General features: G+C 58.5%; 1 protein-coding gene across 8 annotated transcripts in view; it reads right to left on the minus strand.

The window, feature by feature from the left end:
• The window catches only part of ESPN (espin), a 35488-nt gene extending 15414 nt beyond the window's left edge, over nucleotides 1-20074 (minus strand). For 4 of the 8 annotated variants that reach the window (XM_031011727.3, XM_031011724.3, XM_031011720.3 and 1 more), the window contains exons 1-6: nucleotides 19601-20074; nucleotides 16439-16632; nucleotides 4513-4699; nucleotides 4144-4326; nucleotides 3887-4018; nucleotides 276-477 (exon numbers count right to left, since the gene is read on the minus strand). In XM_031011727.3, the coding sequence (XP_030867587.2) occupies nucleotides 276-477; nucleotides 3887-4018; nucleotides 4144-4326; nucleotides 4513-4699; nucleotides 16439-16632; nucleotides 19601-19894 (1192 nt within the window). In that variant the 5' untranslated portion in view covers nucleotides 19895-20074. The remainder of the gene's footprint in view (nucleotides 1-275; nucleotides 478-3886; nucleotides 4019-4143; nucleotides 4327-4512; nucleotides 4700-16438; nucleotides 16633-19600) is intronic. The other 4 variants (XM_055383082.2, XM_055383074.2, XM_055383069.2 and 1 more) reach the window with 1 other exon arrangement.
• Nucleotides 20075-23605: the final 3531 nt, after the last annotated feature.

The following is a 23605-nucleotide window of genomic DNA, read 5'->3' on the forward strand; positions in this document are numbered from 1 at the left end:
GTAGCTAAGAATAATGAATGGTGGGCGGCACACGTGGATTTTGTGGGTGGGGAGACTACATGTGGATGTACATGTATGTTTGTGATAAGCACACACAAGTATGAGTGACATCTGTCTCTCACCAGAAACGGTGTCGCCTCCCCATGTTTAAGAGCAAGTGATGAGGGTAGTGTCCGATATTGGCTGTGGCAGGGCGGCCCAAGGCCAATCCTCACAGCCCAGCAGTCTGGCTTCAGTCTGCTCTCCCTCCCCGTCTTCCTCCTGGGCACACTCACCACATGGAGGGTGCTGGCCTTTGATGCTGGAGTGGCTGGAGGAGCAGGAGTCGTAGTTGGAGAGGGTGCTGGTAGGCGAGCTGAGGTCAAAGTTCAGCGGCTGGACCGACACCGTGGTATTGGGTGAGGACATGCCTGAATCCGGCTGCTTCGCCTCCAGCTCCGCGGATGGATCCCGGGAAAGCACGCGGTGCTCCACGCTCTGAAGGGGAGGCAGGGAGGCCATGAAGACAACCATACCCCAAGATGCGTTGCTCTCCAGGCCAGGGTCCTACTCAGCCATGCCTTCGCTGTGGGATCTTGGCCAAGCCACGCCGCTCTCTAGGGTCTCTTCCCCATCACTAGAGGGTCTCTCAGGTTCCTCCAGGTTAAGATTCAAGCCCAGCCGCGCCAGGCAGCAGGACCCAGGTTCCTGGGAAACTCCCTCCCCTGGCTCCTCCCTGATTAGGAGGGTGGAGAGATCGACAAAGAGGGGGGCCTTGAGCTGCACCCCAAGGGGAGAACTGCCAGGAGATCGGCCTTCTCCCTCACGGATCGGCAGAGGCTCCATGGGGAGGGGCATAGCACAGGCCCATCCCTAGTGACCTGGCTGGCAAGCCGGCTCTCCTTGTCGGACCTGGGGCCTGGGGCAGACTCCCAACACCAGCCCGGCCTGTCTCCTGATGGGGCCCTCGGGGTAAGGGTGGGGCCTGGATGGCCAGCTGAGCAGTGATGGACAGCCATAACTCAGGCTGCCAGGCCTGCCATCCCCCCGCCCTGCCCGGTCTGTGCGTCTGACCACAGGCCTGTCCCCTCCCGGTGCAGAGAGGGCTGTGGTGGGGGCCCTGCTTACATTGCCATGCTGCCCCTGCTGCCGGCAAGCCCGCTTGCTCCGCTGCCTCCTGCCCAGGCCTGCTCCTCCTTGCCCCATGCCCCCTCCCTGCCTAAGAAGTGTCACAGGCCCCCTGGGAGAGAGAGGCAGGCCTGGCACCAGGTAACGGCTCAGCGGCCGCGCTCATTGGCCCCGTAATTAGGGGCTCTGTGGGAGTGTTTGCCTTTTCTGGGCCAGCGTCTTCTGTGGCTTGGATCTGTCCCTGCCGCAGCTGGGCCTGCTTGGGTGAGGGGACAAGGGCACACATACACCACCCATTCCAGGGGACCAGGCCCTGCTGCCTACTGCAGGAATCAGGGGAGCCATAGGAGGTGGAGTGGGCAGCACCCGAAGGTGCTCTTTACCTGGCCAACAGCAGTGGGTGCTGAGGGCACCAAGCCCTGACCCCTGTAGGCAGCAGATAAGAGGCTGGGCCACAGCAGGTGTACTGCGCCTGGCCTGAGCCACCCAGCTCTGCAGTCTGGGACAGTGGCTTCAGACTTCCCCTCCCTGACTTACTAGCTATTTCCGGAGAGTCACCTATGCTTTTTGTGCCTAACTTTCTTTATCTGCAAATGGGGATAACAGCACTACTTGCTCTGCTGAGCTCCAGGACATGGCGCCCAGTAAATGCCATATTGTCTACTTTTTTTTTTTTTTTTAGACAGAGTTTCATTCTTGTCGCCCAGGCTGGAGTGCAGTGGCGCGGTCTCGGCTCACTGCAGCCTCCATCTCCCGGGTTCGAGCAATTCTCCTGCCTCAGCCTCCCAAGTAGTTGGAATTACAGGCGCCCGCCACCACACTCAGCTAATTTTTGTATTTTTAGTAGAGATGGGGTTTCATCATGTTGACCAGGCTGGTCTCGAACCCTGACTTCAGGTGATCCACCCGCCGCCTCAGCTTCCCAAAGTGCAGGCATGAGCCACCCCACATGGCCTCTCAACCTTTTTTTTTTTTTTTTTTTTGAGACAGCGTCTTGCTCTGTCACCCAGGCTGGAGTGCAGTGGCGTGATCTCGGCTCACTGCAACCTCCGCCTCCCGGGTTCAAGCGATTCTCCTGCCTCAGCCTCCCGAGTAGCTGGGACTACAGGCACCCACCACCATGCCCAGCTAATTTTTATATTTTTAATAGAAACGGGGTTTCACCATGTTGGCCAGAATGGTCTCGATCTCTTGACCTTGTGATCTGCCCGCCTCAGCCTCCCAAAGTGCTAGGATTACAGGCGTGAGCCACCATGCCCAGCCTTTTTTTTTTTTTTAGACGGAGTCTTGCTCTGTCACCAGGCTGGAGTGCAGTGGCGCGATCTTGGCTTACTGCAACCTCCGTCTCCTGGGTTCAAGTGATTTTCCTGCCTCAGCCTCCCGAGTAGCTGGGACTACAGGCATGTGCTACCATACCTGGCTAAATTTTTTTTTGTATTTTTAGTAGAGATGGGATTTCACCATGTTGGCCAGGATGGTCTCGATCTACTGACCTCGTGATTTGCCTGCCTTTGCCTCCCAAAGTGCTGGGATTACAGGCATGAGCCACTGCACCCGGCCAACTATTTTTTTAACGTACTGTGAAGAGTAACGGAGATTACACCTTTAAGGCACTCGGCAGGGTGCCTGCCTAAGTCAGAATCCAATGAATAGTGTTTGCTGTCCTATGACCGCTAGCAGCTGCATCCAGAGAGGCCCTCAGGTGCCCTGGGCTCTGGTGCCACCCCCCCACGGTCCCTCAACAGAGTCACAGACTCTGTTAACTGAAGGGGACCCACCATTGATGCAGAAATGCCCTTCCCAGTGTCCATCCCAGCTTATATACCCTAGTGACAGAGTGCTCACTACCTGCTGGGCCATTCATTCTCTTCCAGAGACTCTTTCGCAGGGGGAAGTTCATCCTCAGGCCCGCCTGCAGCCTCTGGCCTCTGGGCCTTGCTGTGTTCTGCAGCCCCCAGAGCCAGGACCATCCCCCTGTGCTGCGGGGGAGGGCAGATGGACAGACAGTGCTCAGGGCACAGACCATCTGCCTTCTTCCCTCCAGGCTTCATTTCACAGCCCCTCCATGGCCAGGCTGCCCCATGGAGTTGGTCCGCATCCTTTTGGGGTTGGCTGCGAGTCCACTCTCTTCCCTGCCTATTGCCTCATAGCAGGCATTGTACCAGATGGTGCAAAGCCCTGCACTTGGAGACATCCACAGCTGAGTTCAAGTCCCATTGGGTCACTTCATGGCTGTCTCACCATAATAACATAATTTAAAAAGAGTAGCGTGGGTTTCCAGTTATGACCCAGCCATGAAGTCAGCAAATGTATGGTGCAGGGGCTGAGAGGTGCCTCCTGGCCAGGCCATCAAGGTAGGTTCTCCACTCTAACACTTACTGGTGATGCCATCTTGGTGCCCCGCAGACTCACTTTATCCATATGTGGAACGGGACACTTACACTCTTTTCTGCAGAGGGTGGCTGTGAGTTATACCCAAGCTAATGTCTATGGGTAGGTGAATGAGCCTGCCTATTCCCAGTGGGTCCTGTCTTGTGATTTCTCCAGCCTTACCCCTTGGGGTGACTCTGGTCTTCCCTGTCCTCTTTCCGTTGACCTTTGTGCCTCTACTCCCTCAGTCCCCAGTAGGCAGTGGTTCTGGGCTGAGAGGTCGTGTGGGGTAGCGGGCTTCACGTCCCTGAACCTCAGCTTCCTCCTTGGTAAAAGGGGTGACGACACCCACCACTGGGGTGGAGGGGCGAGAAGAGAGAATGCGACAGGAGCAGCGCAGGGATCGTACCAGGTTCTCCACCGTGCGCAGGTAGCGGGTGCAGTGGCTGTGGCCGTTGAAGTCCGACAGGTCGGCGGCCGTGTACCCGTCGCGGTCGCGGACGTCCAGCTCCGCGCCGTTCACTACCAGGATCTGGCAGCACTGCGGGGGCACGCAGTGAGGACCCGGCCGTGGCCGCGAGCTGGGACCCCCCCGCCCGGGCAGGGCCGTGCTGAGAGCGCGGTGCCAGCAGAGGGCGCGCGCCCCCACCCCGGGCCCGCGCTGACCTCTAGCTCCCCGTTCTCGGCGGCGTCGTGCAGCGGGGTCCCGCCCCACAGGTCAGCCGAGATCTCCCCGCCGTGCAGCAGCAGCCAGCTGAGCACCTTGGTGTGGCCGCGGCTCGCCGCGAAGTGCATGGCGGTGGCGCCGTCTTTGTCCTGCTCGGACAGGCTCACGTCGGTGCAGCTAACCTGGGCGGGACGGGCGGGGAGAGAGGGGCGGGGGCTCGGCGCCAGGCCCCTGTAGGCCACGCCCCCTGTACCTCCTGGCCCCGCCCCCGGTCCCCCGCCCCACCCCTGATGGCCCCGCTCCCTCCACTCCCCGCCCTGCCGGCTCCGCCCCGCCTCCCCTCCTCCCCGCCCGGGCCCGGAGCTCACCAACCACACGATGACTGGGCTGTGGCCCATCTGCGCCGCGGCGTGCAGGGGGGTCATGCCGTCGTGGGCGCGCGCGTGCGGGTCTGCGCCGCATTCCTGCACCAGGTACTGCGTCACCTCCAGGTGGCCCTCCTGGCACGCCAGGTACAGGGGCGTGGCACCGTTCTTGGTTTGGGCATTCACTCCCCTGCGGAGACAGCGCCCACCGTGGGCTTTCAGCGCCTCACCCCCTCCGAGGCCTTCTTACCCGCCCCCATCCCGTCCCAGGGAGCCCTGGACGGCAGGGAGAGTGGGTGGGAGAGGGCCCTGTCACCGGCCCGCTGCTGCCCGGGGGGCTCCCCCTGGACTGAGTCCTGAGCCACCCTCCCTCAGAGCTCCCTGAGGGCGTCCCACCCAGCACTGCCCAGCCCTCAGTCCTACTTTTTTTTTTGAGAAGAAGTCTAGCTCTGTCGCCCAGGCTGGAGTGCAGTGACTCGATCTTGGCTCACTGCAACCTCTGCCTCCCGGGTTCAAGCGATTCTTCTGCCTCAGCCTCCTGAGTAGCTGGGATTACAGGCATGTGCCACCATGCCCCGCTAATTTTTTGTATTTTTAGTAGAGACAGGGTTTCACCATGTTGACCAGGCTGGTCTCGAACTCCTGACCTCGTGATCCGCCCGTCTCAGCCTCCCAAAGTGCTGGGATTACAGAGCCACCGCACCCAGGCTCAGTCCCACTTTTTAACCGAGGTCTACAAAGATGTGGTGAGCTGGCCTCTCCTCCCCTCTCACCCACTGTCACCATGAATCCCCACACCTGCTGTGTCTGACCTCTATCCCTTTCATTGTGTGCCCCCTCCATCTGGAATGTCCTTCTATCCTCCTCCCTCTTGAAGACTCAGTACCCATCCCTCCTCCATGAGGGCCACCCTGATTTATTTCCCCCTTGCTGGCCTCCGCCCCACACTGCCCAGGGCCACTTGAGCATGACCTGTCATGCTTGGTTGACCATAACTGATTTTGACCTTTGCCTCCCCCAGAAGACTGAGTTCCCAGAGGGCAGGGTGGTAAGGGTTGCCAGACAAAATGCAGTTCACACAATTCAATCTGAATTTCGGATAAACAGATAATGCTTTAGTATTCTATATCCCAAATATTGCATGGGACATACTTATACTAAAGTACAGCTTGTTTATCTGAGATTCAAAGCTAGTCAAACGTCCTGGGTTTGGTTGTTGCTGTTTTTGTTAATCTGGCAGCCCTCGGGATGTCCACTATGTACTGAATGCTTCTGCTGTGCTAGCTCTGGGCTACGGCACTAGCAAGCAGGTTCTTCTTTTTTATTTTTATTTTTGAGATGGAGTCTTGCTCTGTCATCCAGGCTGGAATGCAATGGTGCAATCTCAGCTCACTGCAACCTCTGCCTCCTGGGTTCAAGCCATTCTCCTGCCTCAGCCTCCCAAGCAGCTGGGACTACAGGCATGTGCCACCACGCCTGGCTAATTTTTGTATTTTTAGTAGAAACCCAGTTTTGCCATCTTGGCCAGGCTAGTCTCGAACTCCTGAGCTCAAGTGATCCGCCTGTTTCGGCTTCCCAAAGTGCTGGGATTACAGGTGTGAGCCACCGCGCCCGGCCATCAACTATTACTGTGACCATCAACTGAGATTACACCGGTAAGGCACCTAGCAGGGGACCTCCCAGAATCAGAATTCAATCAATGGTGCAGCTGCAGCTGGGGAGGCTCACAGGTGGGGCTGGGACTCTGTGCCATCACCCATAGTCCCACAACAGAGGCACAGACTCAGCTCTCTCCTCGGTCACACAGCTGGTAAGTGGCATTTGAACACCCATCTGTCTGTGCATGCAGGGCCTGGCCGGCAATATGGGCATGCAGGGAGTGAAGAGCTGGAATGTGTCTCAGGGGCTTCTCCTAGGGCCTAGCTTTCGGCTGTCACTGTCCCTTATCCTTGCTCTCCCAGCCCAGAGGGGGGCCTTTGAGCTGTGCCACAGTCTTGCTTCTTGTCTCTTTGTCTTCCCAAACCCATCCATGAAATGGGGACAACAGTTGTCATCCTGACCTTGTGCAGAGTGCCTGAGAAGTGCTTGCAGAACCCTGAGCACAGGCCTGGTGCCTGGCGCACAGCCATTGCTGAACTTTAGGATCCTTCCTTGTGCCTGGGAGGCCCAGCCACCAGGAGGGTCTATGGCTGGCCTGGTGTGTCCAGGTGAACAGCCAGGGTGCAGTTACCACCGAAGGACACTAGGTGGAGCCACAACCTATCCCCAGACCCAGGAGAAGCTCCAGGTGGGGGCCGCGACCTGTTGGGTTCCAATTCACCTTTTGTGCTTAGGAGGCCAATTCTTCACAGGACTTCACATCCTGCCCATCTACCTCCCCCAGTGTTTCACCCCCTAGATCAACCACATGCTCCACCCCGCATTCATCCCTCGCTCACCCATCCAACTGCCCATCCACTTGTTGCCCTGCCCATCAACGTGCACCAGGCTACCCCCCTTTGCCCATCCATCCTCTTGTTCCCAACATGACTTAGCCCCTCTTCTGACCCCTGTCACGTGTGCCCTCTTCCTCCCTCTCACACACATCCTGAGACCCTCCCAGCTGGCATCTCCCTGTCCCTAAAGCCCTGGTTCTCTGTCTACTTCCTTGACTCCTGAGACCCCAAGGCTGTTTGCAGCCCCCATGGACCCCCACTCACTGATTTCTCCTCCCTCCCCACTCCCTAGACACAGGGCTGCCATTTGCTGGGGCTGATGCTGAGCCCGGCACTTCATGATGGTGCGGGGAGCAGGCACTGTGCCTGGTGATCCAGAGGGGGTCCCATCGGCATAGATGAGGGAGACAGAAGACACAGCTACGTATCTATCTTCAGAAACATGCTGGCTCGTGGCTGCCAGCCTCCACACCCCAGCACCAGCGTCACCCCCCACGCACACTCACATGCTGCCGCGTCAGGAACAGGCTGTTGAATATTTCATGACCGACGCTCAGCGGCCTAAATTATTCACCCCGTAACCAAGGCACAGTGAGTGCCGGGGTCTTGGGGATCGGGGGCTGGTGGGGGCCCACTGGGTTCTTTCTGCAGAGGCCCACGGCGGTCTGCACAGCTGGTGGAGGGCCAGACCTGTGGTGAGCTCTGCTCTCCCAGCACCCCCGACTTGGCAGAGATCCATGACCCAGGGGTGCCCAGCCAGCCGGAGAAGGTCTGAGAAGCTGGCACCAAGCAGGATCTGAGCAGCAGGGGGCAGTGGTACCCACAGCCTCCTGCAGGGCCGCTGGCTGGCACTCCCAGCCCAAGTTCCTGGCACAGAATGAGCCCTCAGTAAGTGCTGGAGCTCATCACCATTCTTGTTAGTATTTCACCATCTGCACTCATGCGCCCCATTATGGAGTGAGAGCCTCCAGCTTGGAATACCCCAGAACATGGGGCAGATACGCTGATGGGCTGGGGGGGAGGGGGTCCTGGCTCAACATCCCCTTCCACCTTGGCCTGAGGACAAGAAGAACAATGGGCACTCTCACAGTCACTGGGGAGTATTACAAAGATATGGATGAGCATAAGGACCAAAATGAAATTCCCATCACACACCTGGAATCCAAGCACCTCGGGAGGCCAAAGCAGGAGGACTGCCTGAGCCTAGGAGTTCGAGACCAGCCTGGGCAACACAGAGAGACCGCCATCTCTACAAACAGTACAAAAATGAGCCAGGTGTGTTGGTGCACACCTGTAGTCCCAGCCACTCAGGAGGCTGAGGAGGGAGGATCACTTGAGTCCAGGAAGTTGAGGCTGCAGGGAACTATGATCATACCACTGCACTCCAGCCCGGGTGTCAGAGCAAGATCCTGTCTCTAAAATAAATAAATAAATAAGAAAATAAAATTCCTATCACTGGAGAGAGGAATTAATAAAAGTAATAATAGTAAATAATAATAGTGATAGCAGCCACCATTTACTGAATGATTACTCTGTCTCAAGCACTGTGATGAGTACAACACACACGTTCTCTCAGCTGGTCCTTGTAACAACCCCACAGTACAGGTGTTAGCATTGTTCTCCTGGTACAGATGAGGAAACTGAGGCACAGAGAGCTAAGATCACTCTGTGAGAAAGAGGCAGAGCCCCAATTTGAGGCTGCGTCTCATGCAGAGCCTGCGTCTCATGCAGAGCCTGCTTCTGACTCCAAATGTGCCACGTCTACACCCCTTCTGCTCTTGGTCGGTCTGTCCCTCTGCCTCCCTCCCTCCCACCGCACAGACCACTGCCCTTCCCCCTGCAGACCTCACTGCTGGGAACTCAGGAACGCTCTTTGCCAGCTGCTGGGGCACAGCCCCGCAGGAGGACCTGGCTCGAGTCCTGTGCCTTTGAGCTGTGCCACAGTCTTGCTTCTTGTCTCTTTGTGTTCCCAAACCCATCCATGAAATAGGGGCAACAGTTGTCATCCTGACCGCGTGCGGAGTGCCTTAGAAGTGCATGCAGAGCCCTGAGCACAGGCCTGGTGCCTGGCGCACAGCCATTGCTGAACTTTAGGATCCTTCCCTGTGCCTGGGAGGGCCAGCCACCAGGGGGGTCTATGGCTGGCCTGGCGTGTCCAGGTCCTGCCAAGTACGGGCCAGGCTGGGCACCATTTCTGCTGTGGGGAACACTACCTAGAGGGGAGAGGATGGGTCTTGGGGGAGACCTCTGACTCCCAGACCCCTGCCAGCTCTAGCCCCGAACACAGTGACAGCTGCAGAAAAGTGCTCCCAGACCAAGCCCTTGCCCTTTGCCCCGGCTTTGACCCAAACCCTCTTTGTAGGTCAGAGGCGCCCTGGCGATGATCATATAAATCATGATTTGTTTTCTTTCTCCTGGGAACAAAGATGCTATGGATGAACTGTAACTATTCATCAAGTCACCTCTGATTACACAAAAGAAACACGGGTCGCCCGTGTGGGCTGTGGGAATCTCCGGCGGAGACTGGTGCCAGCTGACTGCCAGTGCCGCCGCAGAGAGTGAGCTGCCCATGGGGCCAGACTCGGGCTGAAGAATGATTCCCGCGGCCCTCCCCACTGCCAGTCATGCCTCCCCAGAGGGAGGCCAGGAAGAGGCTGTCCATCCGAGCATCAGTCCAGCTGCGGCCTGTGACCGCTTTGAATTGAAATTCACCGAGCCTATGGTGGATCCATGGCTCTTGGTGTCCTCCAGTCAAACTTCCCGGCCTATGTTAAAAGATTCCCGAGTAGGCCTGGCCCAGGGAAGAAATGCAGCCCTGATTTGAGAAAGGTTCTACACCCCAGCCCGTCAGCTAGCATGGAATAGTTCCAGAAGCCTACAGTTGCCTGCAACTCTCCCAGCCTCCCAGGTCTTCCTCCTGGCCCCTAATTAGGCCACATTTGACCCCACCTGAGGCCTCTACACCTCCCCACATCACTGCCAGTTCCATCAAGGCAGGGCTGCGAGGCCCACCCTCTTTTCATTAGGGTCTCAGCTCTCCTCTCCTCAAAGACACCTGGCTTCCCTGACCCCTTAACTTCAAGAACCATCCCCATCGCTTCCTACCAAACTGCTCATTTCACTACACAGCACTTGTCACTCCTGAATTATCTTGTTCTCCTATTCCTCAGACCCATACACACGTGGATAGAAGAATGTATGGCTGATGTGATGACGGGCCGGGCAGTTGGGTGCACCCAGTTGCTTTTTGTTGAATGAATAAATATGAGAAGGGACATCCAGGCCAGGAGTAGGGGATGTCTCTTCATTCATGGCCTCAGCCTGGTAGGGCAGGTTAGGTCCGCTTGCCAGACAGGCTCGGGAATGCTCAGAGGGGAGTTTTGTCTAGGGTCACATGCAATGAGCTATAGGCAGAGTGGACAAGTCCCTGGGATTCCATACCCCACTCATTCAGCAGACGTTTACTGGAGTCAGGCTCTGGGCATACAGAGCCGGGAAGACAAAGCCCCTGGCCTCATTAGTCAGGGACAGACGGGATGAAGACACACATCTGCCTGTGTGATGAAGGGCCTGGCTGGAAATTCGGGCATGCAGGGAGTGAAGAGATGGAATGTGTCTCAGGGGTTTCTCCTAGGGATTAGCTTTTGGTTGTCACGCAGGATGCACACAGAACGCAAAGCCAGGCAACCGTAGGGCAGCTGGGAGGCCAGGTGCAGTGGCTCATGCCCGTAATCCCAGCACTTTGGGAGGCCGAGGCGGGCGGATCACCTGAGTTCAGGAGTTGGAGACCAGCCTGGCCAACATGGTGAAACCCCATTTCTACTAATAATACAAAAATTAGCCGGGTGTGGTGCCATATGCACCTATAATCCCAGCTACTCGGTAGGCTAAGGCAGGAGAATCACCTGAACCTGGGAGGTGGAGGTTGCAGTGAGCTGCGCCACTGCACTCCAGCCTGGGCGATAGAGCGAGACTCAAGTCTCAAAGAAAAAGGGCAGCAGGGAACAAGGCCAGTGGGAGAGTGAGTGGGCATCATGGGTGCGGTTGACAATTTCAGCAAGGCTCAGGGTTGGCCTTGCTGAGGTGAGGTCTGGGCAAAGACTTGGAGGAAGGCAGGGTGCAGGCGGGGATCTCTGATCCCTGCAGAGGGATCAGCCTCTGTGAAGGCAAGGGCGCTGGCCTGTTGGATGGGACCACAGCCCGGAGGAGGGATGGCCTCTGGGCCATTGTAAGGAAGTGAGCAGCCTTCCCTGTCAGTGGTCAGAAGCCTGTGATGGGACTTGTTCTTTTTTTTTTTTTTTTTTTTTTAAATGGAGTCTCGCTCTGTTGCCCAGGCTGGAATGCAGTGGCACAATCTTAGCTCACTGCAACCGCTGCCTCCTGGGTTCAAGTGATTCTCATGCCTCAGCCTCCCAAGTAGCTGGGACTACAGGCAGGAACCACCACACCCGGCTAACTTTTTTTCCCCCTGAGATGGAGTCTTGCTCTGTCGCCCAGGCTGGAGTGCAGCGGCGCGATCTTAGTTCACTGCAACCTCTGCCTTCCGGGTTCAAGCAATTCTCCTGCCTCAGCCTCCTAAGTAGCTGGGATTACAGACACCCACCACCACGCCCGGCTAATTTTTGTATTTTTTAGTAGAGATGGGGTTTCACCGTTATCGGCCGGGCTGGCCTCAGATTCCTGACCTCGTGATCCGCCCGCCTCAGCTTCCCAAAGTGCTGGGATTACAGGCATGAGCCACTGCACCAGACCAGGACTTGCATTGTCTTTTCTTTTCTTTTTCTTTTTTCTTTTTTTTTTGAGATGGAGTCTCACTCTGTTGCCCAGGCTGGAGTGCAGTGGCGCGATCTTGGCTCACTGCAACCTCCGCTTCCCTGGTTCCAGCAATTCTCCTGCCTCAGCCTCCCGAGTAGCCGGGACTACAGGCACGTGCCACCACACCCAGCTAATTTCTGTATTTTTTAATAGAGACGGGGTTTCTTCATGTTGGCCAGGCTGGTCTTGAACTCCTGACCTCGTGTTCCGCCCGCCTCAGCCTCCCAAAGTGCTGGGATTACAGGTGTGAGCCACCGCACCCAGCAGGACTTGTGTTTTCAAAGGCTGCGGGTGGACGTGGACGGGTGAAGGCCAGGGCCTTTCAGGCTTACTGGGGACTTCCCCTTTTCCGTTCTGTAGTGCACAGGCTCACAGAGCCTGGCTGCTCCCATGGCCCAGCTGAGCCCAAGGGGTTCAGGTAGCCCCCACGTGAGGCAGAAAGGGGGTTTCTCAGAAGCCCTAGGATGCCCCAGCAGCGTGCTGCTTACAGAGCCCCAGGACCCGAGGCTCAGCTCTCCCCCTTAGAAGGGTAGGGCAGGGGCACTAGCCCCGGTTAGACGACAGCTGGGACCAGGAGCTGCTGGTGGAGACATGAGATGGTCTCCTGCTGTGAGGGGCTTCTCCGGACTCCACCAGGCCCTTCCTTTCCCAGAGCCTCCACGTAGGTCAGGGGGTCAAGGACGGCAGTCACCTCCTCAGTGCGGACACAGGCCCTGCCCCGACGCCCTGCTGCCAGGTGAACTGACAGACACCAAGGGTAGACCTGGGGCTGGTGATTAAAAAGGAATGAGCCCCCACGGCCTGTGGCAGAATCAGGGGCCTAGTGGGGAAAGGGACCACCCCAGGCACAGCCTCCAGCCTTCTAAGGGGGAGAGTTGAGCCCTGGGCCCTGGGGCTGTCTAAGCTGAGAGCTGCTGGTGCTTCCCAAGAAACTCCCTTTCTGTCCCAGGTGGGGGCTGCCTGAACCCCTGGGCCGTGGGAGCAGCCAGGCTCCATGAAGCTTTGCACAAAGGAAGGGAAAAGGGGAAGTCTCCAGTGGACTTGAAAGGCCCTGAGTGATTAGGACCTGGACCAGGAGTGGGAGAGAGACCCAGAGAGGAGGTGCAGCCTGCTCAAGGCCACACAGCAAGCCAGTGGTGACCACAGCTGGTGAATCAGCCTCTCTAAAACACCGTTTCTGTACCTGTCAGCTCCACGAGTCAGGGAAGCTTGTCTGGTTCACCAGCGTATCACTGGCATTTAGAATATTGCCTGGCATATAGAAGATGCTCAATAAACATTAGTTGAATGAGTCCATCTGTAAAATGGGCTGATTACATAGCTACTGCTCGGGGTGGTTGTGTGGCTCAGATGACACTGGGTGGTGCCAGACCCCTAGAAGATACTCAGCACCAGGTTCTTTTTCTTTTCTTTCCTTCCTCTCTTCCTTTCTTTTGTTCGTTCCTCTTTTTTTTTTTTTTTTTTTTTTGACAGAATCTTGCTCTGTTGCCCAGGCTGGAATGCAATAGCATGATCTGGGCTCACTGCAACCTCCGCCTCCCTGGTTCAAGTGATTCTCCTGCCTCAGCCTCCCAAGTAGCTGGGATTACAGGCATGTGCCACCTGTACAGGCATAGCCCGGCCACATGCCCAGCTAATTTTTGTATTTTTGGTAGAGACGGGGTTTCACCATGTTGGTCAGGCTGGTCTTGAACTCTTGACCTCAGGTGATCCACCTGCCTCGGCCTCCCAAAGTGCTGGGATTACAGGCATGAGCCACCGTACCCAGCCCCAGGTACTTTCCAATCCCATTCCGGTCTAGTCTGGTCGGGGGTAGGGGAGGCTTTCGGGGAAGGAGGCACCTGCTGAAGTTGATAAAATCTCTGGGCTAACTGGTTTTCCAGCTTGCTGTGACTGGCAGCACCCACGAGCCCAGGGGAAGAGCCTGGAGCCTCCTCACTCCCCAGCCTGGAAGCTTAAGCCTCAGGGTCCCAGCTGATCCCCAGCTCCCTGACCCCCACAGCCCTGCCCAGCTGCTCAGGCCCTGGGGCAGCCAGAAGCAGGTGGGAGGGGGGCAGAGTGAGCTCCTGGGCTCCAGGACCCTCCTGGGAGGATGGCCACCGGCCTTGGGGCCACCTGCTCTTTGCCCCTCCTCACTCTGCCCTGATTGGGGGTCTGGACCCCTTGTTCCCCTCCATCAGCCACTGGAGCTCCTGCCGGGAGGGCCAATCCTCCCAACTCAATCTCCCTGAGACCCAGAGCCTGGGACTTGCCCAGCCTGGCTCCTGCCAGCCCCATGCCTCCCAACTGAGAGATGCCTTTTCTTTTTCTTTTTCTTTTTTTTTCCCCCTTGAGACAGAGTTTCACTCTTGTTGCCCAGGCTGGAGTGCAATGGCTCAATCTTGGCTCACGGCAACCTCCATCTGCCGGGTTCAAGCGATTCTCCTGCCTCAGCCTCCTGAGTAGCTGGGATTACAGGCATGCGCCACCACGCCTAGCTAATTTTGTATGAGAGATCTCTTTTCTACAAGGACTCAGAGGGAGGGTCCCGCGTGGCAGCAGCCCCTGAGGTCAGTGTGACAAGTCCTCTGCTTCTGGGAAGACTTGGCCCCATGAACGGGACAGACGGGGAGGTGTGGGGGACGTGCAGCACATTCCTGCAATCTCAAGCGCTTTCTGTTATAACACCCCAAGGTGTAGACCTGGAATTAGCTGAGCTTCCCCGAGGCTGTCCAGCCTTTCAGCTCCTCTGCAGCGTGTCACTTCCATGTCCCGTGGCCTCCCACAGCCTCCCTGGGCAGGATCGAGTTTCCCACCAGCAGGTCCAGGAGCCCTTCCTCCCTCAGTGCTCACCCACGCGCCAGCAAGAGAGCTGAGCCTTGTGAATAATTCACAGCGATTCACAGCAGGCCCCAGAGGCTCACAAGAGCATGAAGCTGGGCCACCTGGGTCCCCTCATTGGGCCCTGTGGCCTGGGGCAGCTCAAGCCTCTGCCTTCCCCAGCTCCCAGCCCTCATATCCACAGCCTCGGTAAGCAGGAATCCCTACCCCCAAGGTAGGAGGTTAAGTGGGTACCCCAGCCCCCAACCCAATTCCCAGCTGCCCCTCCTGCATGAGCCCAGCCTGGCAACCACACAAAGACACCTTCTCATCAGTCAAGTCACACGCTGCTGTGGGGAACGGAGCCCAAGCCCTCTGTCCACCTCCCTGAGATTCATGGTGACTCCTGGGGGGCTGGCAGCTCATCAGTCCAGGCCATCTGGCCGCTGAGTCGGCACCAGCCCCCAATCACACACAGCACCTGGCATGGCCTGGGAGGGGGTCAGGGTCCCCCAGCCCCGGAGCCCTGGAAGGCGTTCCACAGCACAGCCAGTCTTCCTAACACCTGGGATCCAGCCCACGGAGGGATCATGGCTTCTCAGTGAGGAAGGCTCAGGGGCTGGCGGTCCCCACCGGCACTTGCAGAAGGTGGGCTCAGCGTCTTCCAGTTCACACTTGGGCCATATTGGTCCCGCCATCAGGGGCACCTGCCCCTCTCAAGACCTGTCCTTCTCCTCTGCTTGAAGTGAGGGGGTGGGACAGGTACATCAGAATCACCGCCGTGAGGATGGGGACATGTCCCAGGTGTGGCTCCCAGGCCCCAACCTGGAGAGTCTAACTCAGGAATCTGGGACAGCCTCCAAGAGGTGCTGACAGAAGCCAGTTGGAACCCTCTACCCAAGGGTCCCTGGGGCCCTCCTAGTCTAAATCCCACTGACTTTGACATGATCCAAATCCTAGTTTGTTTGGAAGCAGTGAATTCACACCAAAGCTGCTCTCGTCCTGAGGCTGGGTCCACATTCACATTTACATCTCAGGCTCCCACTTAGACTAATGAGGGTCACCCATCAGAGCACCCCACTCCCTGCTCAGACCCCTGTGGCATCTGGCACCCTACCCTCTCAGACAGGCCCTGGGCAGCTTTCCCCAGGATCCCTGCGTCCCCAGGTACACCTAACACCTGAGTCCCTCCCTCCCTCCCTCCCCAAGACTCACACACGCCCCCTGCTCTGTACGACCCCCCACCCCACCCAGGGGAGCTCCCAGCCCACTCCCCAGGAGGTTTGGGATCCCCATGCTTCCCTTGATAGTAGGAACGGGCTGAGGGGCCACAGGAGATAACGAGATGCTCTCTGGATGGCCTCCAGCCAGGGGCTCTGGGGCCAGGAGGTGGGGTGGGGGTCTGGGAGGCGCCTTTCTCCCTTAACTGCTTGGTAACTGATGGGGTTCCCTTTCTGCCTGTTTGATTAGGGCCTAGGAGGCGCTCCTGCCCTTGCTGCCCCCGACTCCATCCTGAACAGTCTTGCAAATGAGCACAGCCTGAGCCAGAGAGAGCCCCTGCGGCAGAAGCAGCCCAAGGGGAACAGGTGACCTTGGCCTGTGTGCCCAGCCTCCCAGGTCCAGCTGCGTGCGGCCGGGCAGCTGAGGATGCTGGGAGCACCTGCTTGCAGGGCTCCGGGGGCAGCCCCAGAAGGGGTTTTCCAGGAGGGGAAAGTTTCATGTTGAGTGGGAGCCATTTCTCTGGCCTGGCTCTCTGGCCCCAGGATGGCCACTGGAGGGATCATTGCCCTGGAGTGTCAGAGAGGCGTGGAAAATCCCAGGCATCCCCCAAAGCCCTGGCCCAGCCCACCCAGAGGACCCCTTAAGAGGGGTGATCTTACTCAGGGTAGTGCCCGACGAGAAGCCTCAGGGAGGGGAAGTCTCCTTTGGCGGCAGCGTAGTGGATAGGCAGGGCGCCCATGTCTGTGGCCGCGGCGGGGTCCCCACCGCCATGATGCAAGAGCCAGTTCACCACCTCGGGGTGGCCGAAGCGGGCAGCCAGATGCAAGACTGTGGCACCAGAATTGTCTTTGTCCTGTGGGAGGAGAGCTGGTTTAAGTCCTAAAGCCTGTTGCTGCCCCGCCCCTGGCTTGGGCCACTCCCAGACTCCCACAGGCCTGGAAGGTAGCTCTGCTCTCTGTCTTCCCTGGAGGGATTGGCCAGGCCTCACTCAGCAATGTTTTTTTTGGGTCAAGCGGATCCTGGGTTTGAGTCCTGCTTCTGTCCTTGGGCAACTAACTGGCCCTCTCTGAACCGTAGCCAATAGGCAGCATCGTGCAGGGTTTTCAGAGGCTGCAGGTCCTGACTGCGAGCTGCCTACACGACAGGCACCTGGTTGTCACGGCAGGAGACTGGCTCCAGGCCCAGGGCCACAGCCCTGACTCCCAGGGGCTCAGGGAATGCCTGAAGGAGTGACACAGGGTTACTGGGCTGAGCAGGGCCAGGAAGGGGGGCTGTGGGGCTGTACCAAGCTAGCATCAGGATTGGGGGTCACCCCCTGCATCCAACACTTGCCCCCGATCTCTCCACCTTTCCTTGGTGTCACGTGGGAACAGAGACCTCCACCTTGGTGGGCCTCCAAGAACCCAACTTCAGTGCAGAAAACCGGCCCCTCCCCCAGCAGACTCGCCAGTGCCCAGCCACAGGAGCAGCCTGTGTTCTCGCCCCTGTGGAGGTGGAAGTTGCTGGGTACTGGTGGGCGGGTCCGGGGCAGTCAGCCAGGGGTGCTAGGTGCAGGCTAGTGGTGGTCTCTGGGAGGGCTTGGACAAAACTCTCCCCGGGGACCTCAGAGCAGGTGGGGCCAGAGGTCTGGGCCCAGAACTGCTGAATGTGTCATCAGTGCACACCCCATTGTGTGTGTCTGCTGAGAAAGGGACTGGAGGGGAGTGCTTACAGGACCTGTGCTGGGAGGAGAATTCCCAGGAACATCTAGACACAGAGGCTGCTGCACTTGGCAGAGTGGGTACTGGTTCGGGAACAGAACAACCTCCCAGCACCAAGCACATAGGATGACAGAGGGGTGGGCAGGGTTGGGGGTGCAGGAGGCAGTGGACACACTTCACTAGGATCAGGGAGTAAAGCCTCTCTGCCCCGCCTTGCCCAGAGAGAGGGCACTGTGGTTACAGACTGGCAGAGGCAGCAGGAGCTGGCAAGAGACCCCAGGCCTCAGGAAGTCAAATCACGGTGGGAAGAGAACCTCTGAGGCTCCTGTGAGAAATGCAAGGAAAAGAGGGCACGGAGGGAGCTGGGGGCCCTGGGGCCACTAGTAGGGTCTTCAGGCAGCCTGCAGGGTGGGGGCAATTGCCTGGCTGTCCTGCTAAGGAGGCAGGGAGGAAGATGGGGCAGAGAATGTGATGGCCCATAGGAAGCTGAGGACAACACCGAGGCCCCTCCTGTGTGCTAGAAAGCTGGGAGTGGGGACCAGAGACTGGTTCAGTCTGTCCCCTCTGAGCCCAAAGGTCAGGGCTGGCTAGCGGGCACCCAGGCAGAACCATGGTGAAATGTGACCTAAGCCCCAGCTCCTGAGAAAGGTACTCCCTTCCTATTGGCCTTGGGGACTGTGGGTCTGAAGCTCCAGGGATCCCACTGGCTCTGGGCCTCTAAGTGGTGGAAACTGTAAGGAGAGGACCACAGGCCTCTGGGCTCTGGCCTGTGCCTGTCCAGGCTGTCCAGCTGTCCAGGCCCCAGGGGCCTCATGCGTGGTGGACCACACCCTAAAGCAGCTTATCTCTCTGGGCTGGGCAAGCCCAAGGATCCAGGTCATCCCCCCTACACTTTCTCCCCCCACACCCAAGCCTGCCCAGCCCAGAGGGCAGGAGACTTGATAAGCTGGGCCCAAGGCCACCTGCTTCTCCCAGCTCCTCTGCACTGGCCAGGGAGGCTTCTGGCCAGGGCTGGACACTGGATCAGGGAGGCATGCCACCGCCCAAAAGAGTGGGCATGGGCCACGTGGCCAGGAAGCCCTGGTAACAGGGCCCACTGAGAGATAGCAGGTGGGCCATCTCCCAGGAAGGGTGGGAAGTGGGGCTGCTATCTGAAGGCAGGTGGGGTTGGCCTGGCCATCTTTGGGGCATAGTAAGCCAGTTTAGAGTTACCCTGACTCCTCCCCTTCCATCCCCAGGTCACCCAGTGGTCTAAGTGGAAATCAGTTGTGGTTCCTCCCTCCCATGGCTGCCCCCACACCCAGAATTTCATCCAAATCCCTAACCTCGGCCTATGATACTCTCTGGCCTGGCCCTGGCAGCTTTTCCCTTCCTCACCCACTCTGAACATGCTGCCTGAGGCTGGCCCTCCGACAGGACAGGAGCGTGCATGCCTCAGGGCTCTGCACTTCTTGTTCCCTGTGCCTGGAACTGTCCCACTGCTGCCTGGCTACCTGCTTCTCAGCAGCCAGGACTCCCCTTGGAGGTCACTGCTCAGAGTGACCAGGTGGGGTCTGGAGGCAGCAAGAATCAGCCTGGGTTGGAGAAGCAGCTGACAGCTTGACAGCACTGAAGTCCTGGGGTCAGCCTGGGTTATGGGGAGACCCCCATTTACCACGGCTCATCACCCTTCCCCCACACCCTGGCTGGGACACCTGAATCTAAGCTCGGATGGGCTGTGGGACTTTGCCCAGCCTCCTTTCAGATCCGGTCCTGAAGGACACGGGCGACTGACTCTGCTGCCCAGGCCTCACGTCCCACCGCTCCCAGGACTACAGGATCAGTGCTTTGCTTCTCCCGGTACATACTAGTAACCACAAGCCCCACGGAGGCCCCTCCCTTCTGGCTCCTATCACCCAGGTGCGCTTCCAGGGAGCACCCAGGCTCGCCAGGGCATCTGCCCCAGTACTGGCAAGCCAGGGAGCCCATTCACCTGAGGGCCTCTGGAAGGAGCTCCGTGCAGGGTTCAGCTGGGCCAGGAGGTGCCAAACCCCACCCATCCTTGAGCCCCGGGGGACTCTGGGCCAAGACTCTCTCCTGAGGAGGAAGCCTCAGTGCCCCTGGCGAACCGCGCGGACCTACCTGCACTCTGCAGCCGCCCTGCGACAGCAGCCACTGCAGGCAGGCGAGGTGGCCGGTGGCGGAGGCGTCGTGAGCCGGTGTGGCGCCGTTGCGGGCACGGGCCGCGGCGGGGAGGGCGGCTTCCTCCACCAGGAACCGCAGACAGTGCAGCTTCCCAGCGCGGGCCGCGTGGTGCACGGGCAGCGCGTCCAGCGCGTCGCGCAGCGAGGGCCCCAGGAGGCCTGCGGCGTGCAGCGACCTCAGCACGTCCAGCTCGCCCTGCCGCGCCGCCTGCAGCGCCTGCTCCAGGGCCATGGTGCCGCCTGCGGCGCCGCGACTCCGCACTCAGCGCCTTCCCCAGGACGCCATGCACGTGTCCTTGCGGGCCAGAGGAGCCCGCGGTGAGGCCGTCGGGGATCTGCGGGCAGGGAGGCGGAGCAGCTGTGGGCCCGGCCTCTGCTCCGCGCTGCCTGGCGCTCCGCTCCGCTGCGCTCTGGGGCCGGAGCCCGCGGACGCCGGCTTAAGACTCGGGCCCGCCCCCACCCCGCCCCGCCCCGCCCCGCCCCGCAGCCTCCGCCCGAGTTCCCCGCCCGCCCCCGCCGCGACGCGGGGACACTCGTGCGACTGGGGCAAGGTGCCCAGGGGCTTCTCTCCTAATTTGCCTCACGTAACAGTTGAGACCCCAGAGGGCAGCAAAACTGGGTTCGAATTGGAGAGCCGTCCAGGCACAGACAAATTCATTCATCTGCCCAGTGCCCGCTAACTGCGGTTCCAGGCGCCGGCGACGCAATTCCAGAGGTGATGGGGAGTGATTGTCGAGACCGCGTGGGCGGACAGGGAAAGGTCTCTGAGGAGGTGCCGTGGGGCTGGGTTTGAGCGGCGAGAAGGGTATTCCAGGCGGGGTGGGGAGCACGAGGACAACGGCCCTGAGGCAGGAGCAGCCCTACCACGTCCCTGAAAGGCTCTGGGTCGAAATCCCCGGAGATTGCAAAGAGCCCTGCCTTCCAGGGTCCCTCCAGATCCGAGAACTGCCCCCAGAGGTTCCAGCGGGGAGGGCAGGAAGGCAGGACAGGAACCACTAGTGCGCTGGGAACGCCATGGCCTCAGGCCGCCCGCAGCCGCTGTCGGGGTGGAGGGGCTTCCAGCCACACAGAAGGCAGGGATGGGTGGGAGGGTAGGGCTTGTGGGGAGACGCGGGAGCGCCGACATCCAGAGAGAGGGGGCTGAGACCCCTGCAGGGGCTCAGGAAAGTGCCAGAGGGCGCGGGCAGGACAGCGAATGTGTGCCAAGCCACCCTGCGGGCTCCACTGAACACCAGCCGTGGGAGCAGCTAGTGCCCAAAGGACGCGAGGAAAAGCTGACAGAAGGTGGGAGCTACATGGCTGTGGGAGTGCAGGCGGCCTATCAGCGATCTTGAAACACCCTGTGCCCCTCCTGTCCCAACACCCACCCCCTCTGGAGTCCCGTGGGGGCTTGGCCCCACCCCGGGATGAAGGTTTCACTCCGCCCCAGCCCCAGCCTGGCACAGTCAGCACTGGAAATGCTGTAGAATGAAGGAAGCCCCTTCCAGGAACAGTGGGAGTCATAGTGCTAAACTCATAGTGCTAAACTCGGCGGCTGCCTCCGGTCCCTTCCCTGGGCCTGCCACCTAGTGGCGACCTGCGTGATGGCCTCCCGCGCTCCCAGGTGCCCAGGTAACTGGAGCTGCTGGGCTGTGCCTAGCCAGGTGGGTTTCCAACGACTTCCACCCGGCCAGATCGCCCTCACTCTCTCCATGGGACCTGTGGCCGCTGGAATCTGGGTCGCTTGCCCAGTGGTTTGCAGACAAAAGGAGGGAGGAGTCATTTCCTGGCAGCCTCGCTGCTGGAGCTGGCGGTGGCCAAAGCAACAGGCTCACTGCGGCTGGCGCTGCCCTCCTCTGGGTGCCCAGAGGCAGGTGTGCCGTGAGGCCAGCAAGTGGCAAGGGTACTGTTGGGAGGAGGTGCTAAAATGGCTTGTCGTGGGCACCCCTCCCCTGGGCCTCCTCCATTCCAAAAGGCCCTGCAATTTGTGTTCTCCACTCCTAAACTAAGGTGGCCACCTTGGTCATGGACAAGCTCATCTAGCACATGGTTTTGTGATTTTGTGGGCCAGGGCTAGGTGATGCTTTATTGCTATTCCAGTGGGCTGAGCAGATGCCCCTGAGCCCCTGCCACTGTTGCTAATGACATCTCCATTAGTGCCACACGTGAGCACCCACCCCTGCTGACCAACCTCTCAGACTCCTTTCAGGACATGGCTCAAACTCAGGCTGTGAGCCAGGCCCTTCCTGCCAGGCTTCTGTCCTCTCCGGGCTCTCCCATGTCCACCGGGCCAATTGGGTCCTCCCCAGCAGCCCTAGGGAGCTCACGGCAGCAGTAGCACTTTTATGAAATCTGTACCACCCACCAAGTGCTCACCATGCTTCACATGGATATTTAATCCAGAGGTGCCATGAGAGAGGTACAACTATTGTTCCCAGTTCACAGTTGGGGATAATGAGGCATGGAGAGATGGGGAGGGGTTTTTTTCTTTTTTCTTTTTTCTTTTTGAGACAAGTCTTGCTCTGTCACCCAGGCTGGAGTGCAGTGGCACAGTCTCAGCTTACTGCAATCTCCGCCTCCCAGGCTCACACCATTTTTCTGCCTCAGCCTCCCGAGTAGCTGGGACTACAGGTGCCTGCCACCACGCCCAGCTAATTTTTGTATTTTTAGTAGAGATGGGGTTTCATTGTGTTAGCCAGGATGGTCTCGATCTCCTGACCTCATGATCTGCCCACCTCGGCCTCCCAAAGTGCTAGGATTACAGGCGTGAGCCACAGTGCCCGGCCTGTTTGTTTTTTGAGATGGAGTTTCACTCTTGTCACCCAGGTTGGATTGCAATGGCACAATCTAGGCTCACTGCAACTTCTGCCTCCCAGGTTCAAGTGATTCTCTTGCCTCAACCTCCCAAGTAGCTGAGATTACAGGTGTCCGCCACCATGCCTAGCTAATTTTTTTATTTTTTGTATTTTTAGTAGAGATGGGGTTTCATCATGTTGGCCAGGCTGGTCTCGAACTCCTGACCTCAAGTAATCTGCCCACCTTGGCCTCTCAAAGTGCTGAGATTACAGGCATGAGCCACCATGCCCAGCCTTGTTTTGTTTTTTAAAGCATTTTGCCTGAGATGACACAGATGGGAAGTGGCAAAGCTCTCACTCCCTGGCTGAGCCTGCTGGGCTCTTCTTTCCTCTCCACCCAAGGTTCCTTCTGCCCACAGCACCCCTAGAGTCTCCCAACCTCCAGCTATCAGCTTAGGGATTCTCTCCCCAGGAGGCCTTCTCTCACCCCTCTGCTGGGCTCACCCAAGCCCACCCCAGGTTTCTCCTCAACCCAAGGGCCAGGGCACTTCCCAAGAGTAGGGAGCAGGGGTGGAGTGTATCCTTACTGTATCCTAGGTGGCCCCAGTTCCCCTAAAGCCTGCACCCGACACTTGCCCACCTAGCTGTCTTTAACATTCCTCTGATTCCAAACCACTCCTTCCAAGTAACCAGCAAAACCTGAAAATCCTTGAGTTGAAGAGAACTGTGGGTTACTTGGTTAAAGTCCTTTACCCAATGGGAGAGTGGAGGAAGAAATATTTTTAACTGGGGGTAACTGGCAATGGAAATGGTGTTTGCTCCCCTGCCATTCAGTCTTCAAATGGTGGTCCGCAAGCCTGGAGGGGGATGTTCTAAGGGGAGCCTCCTCCTTCAGCCTTTTTCTCCCAGGAGCTAGGGTCAGTCCCTCCCCAAGATGCAGATGCTGCAGGCGGACTTGTGGGTGCAGAACTGAGTCAGCCAAGCTAAGTGGCTTGGCCTGGGGATGAGAGGGAAAAGATCCACAGAGTTTGTTGAGCTCTTAAAGAACAATTAATTGACTTAGGGGAGGCCTATGGAGTCAAACTGGCCTCAACCACGGAGAACAAGGTCTCAGGTTCCTCCAAGCCCTGCTGGGCCAAATCTGTTGAATGATTTATTCTCACTTGTTA

The sequence above is a fragment of the Gorilla gorilla genome, chromosome 1 (assembly GCF_029281585.2).
Source record: "Gorilla gorilla gorilla isolate KB3781 chromosome 1, NHGRI_mGorGor1-v2.1_pri, whole genome shotgun sequence".
NCBI classification, from domain to species: domain Eukaryota; kingdom Metazoa; phylum Chordata; class Mammalia; order Primates; family Hominidae; genus Gorilla; species Gorilla gorilla.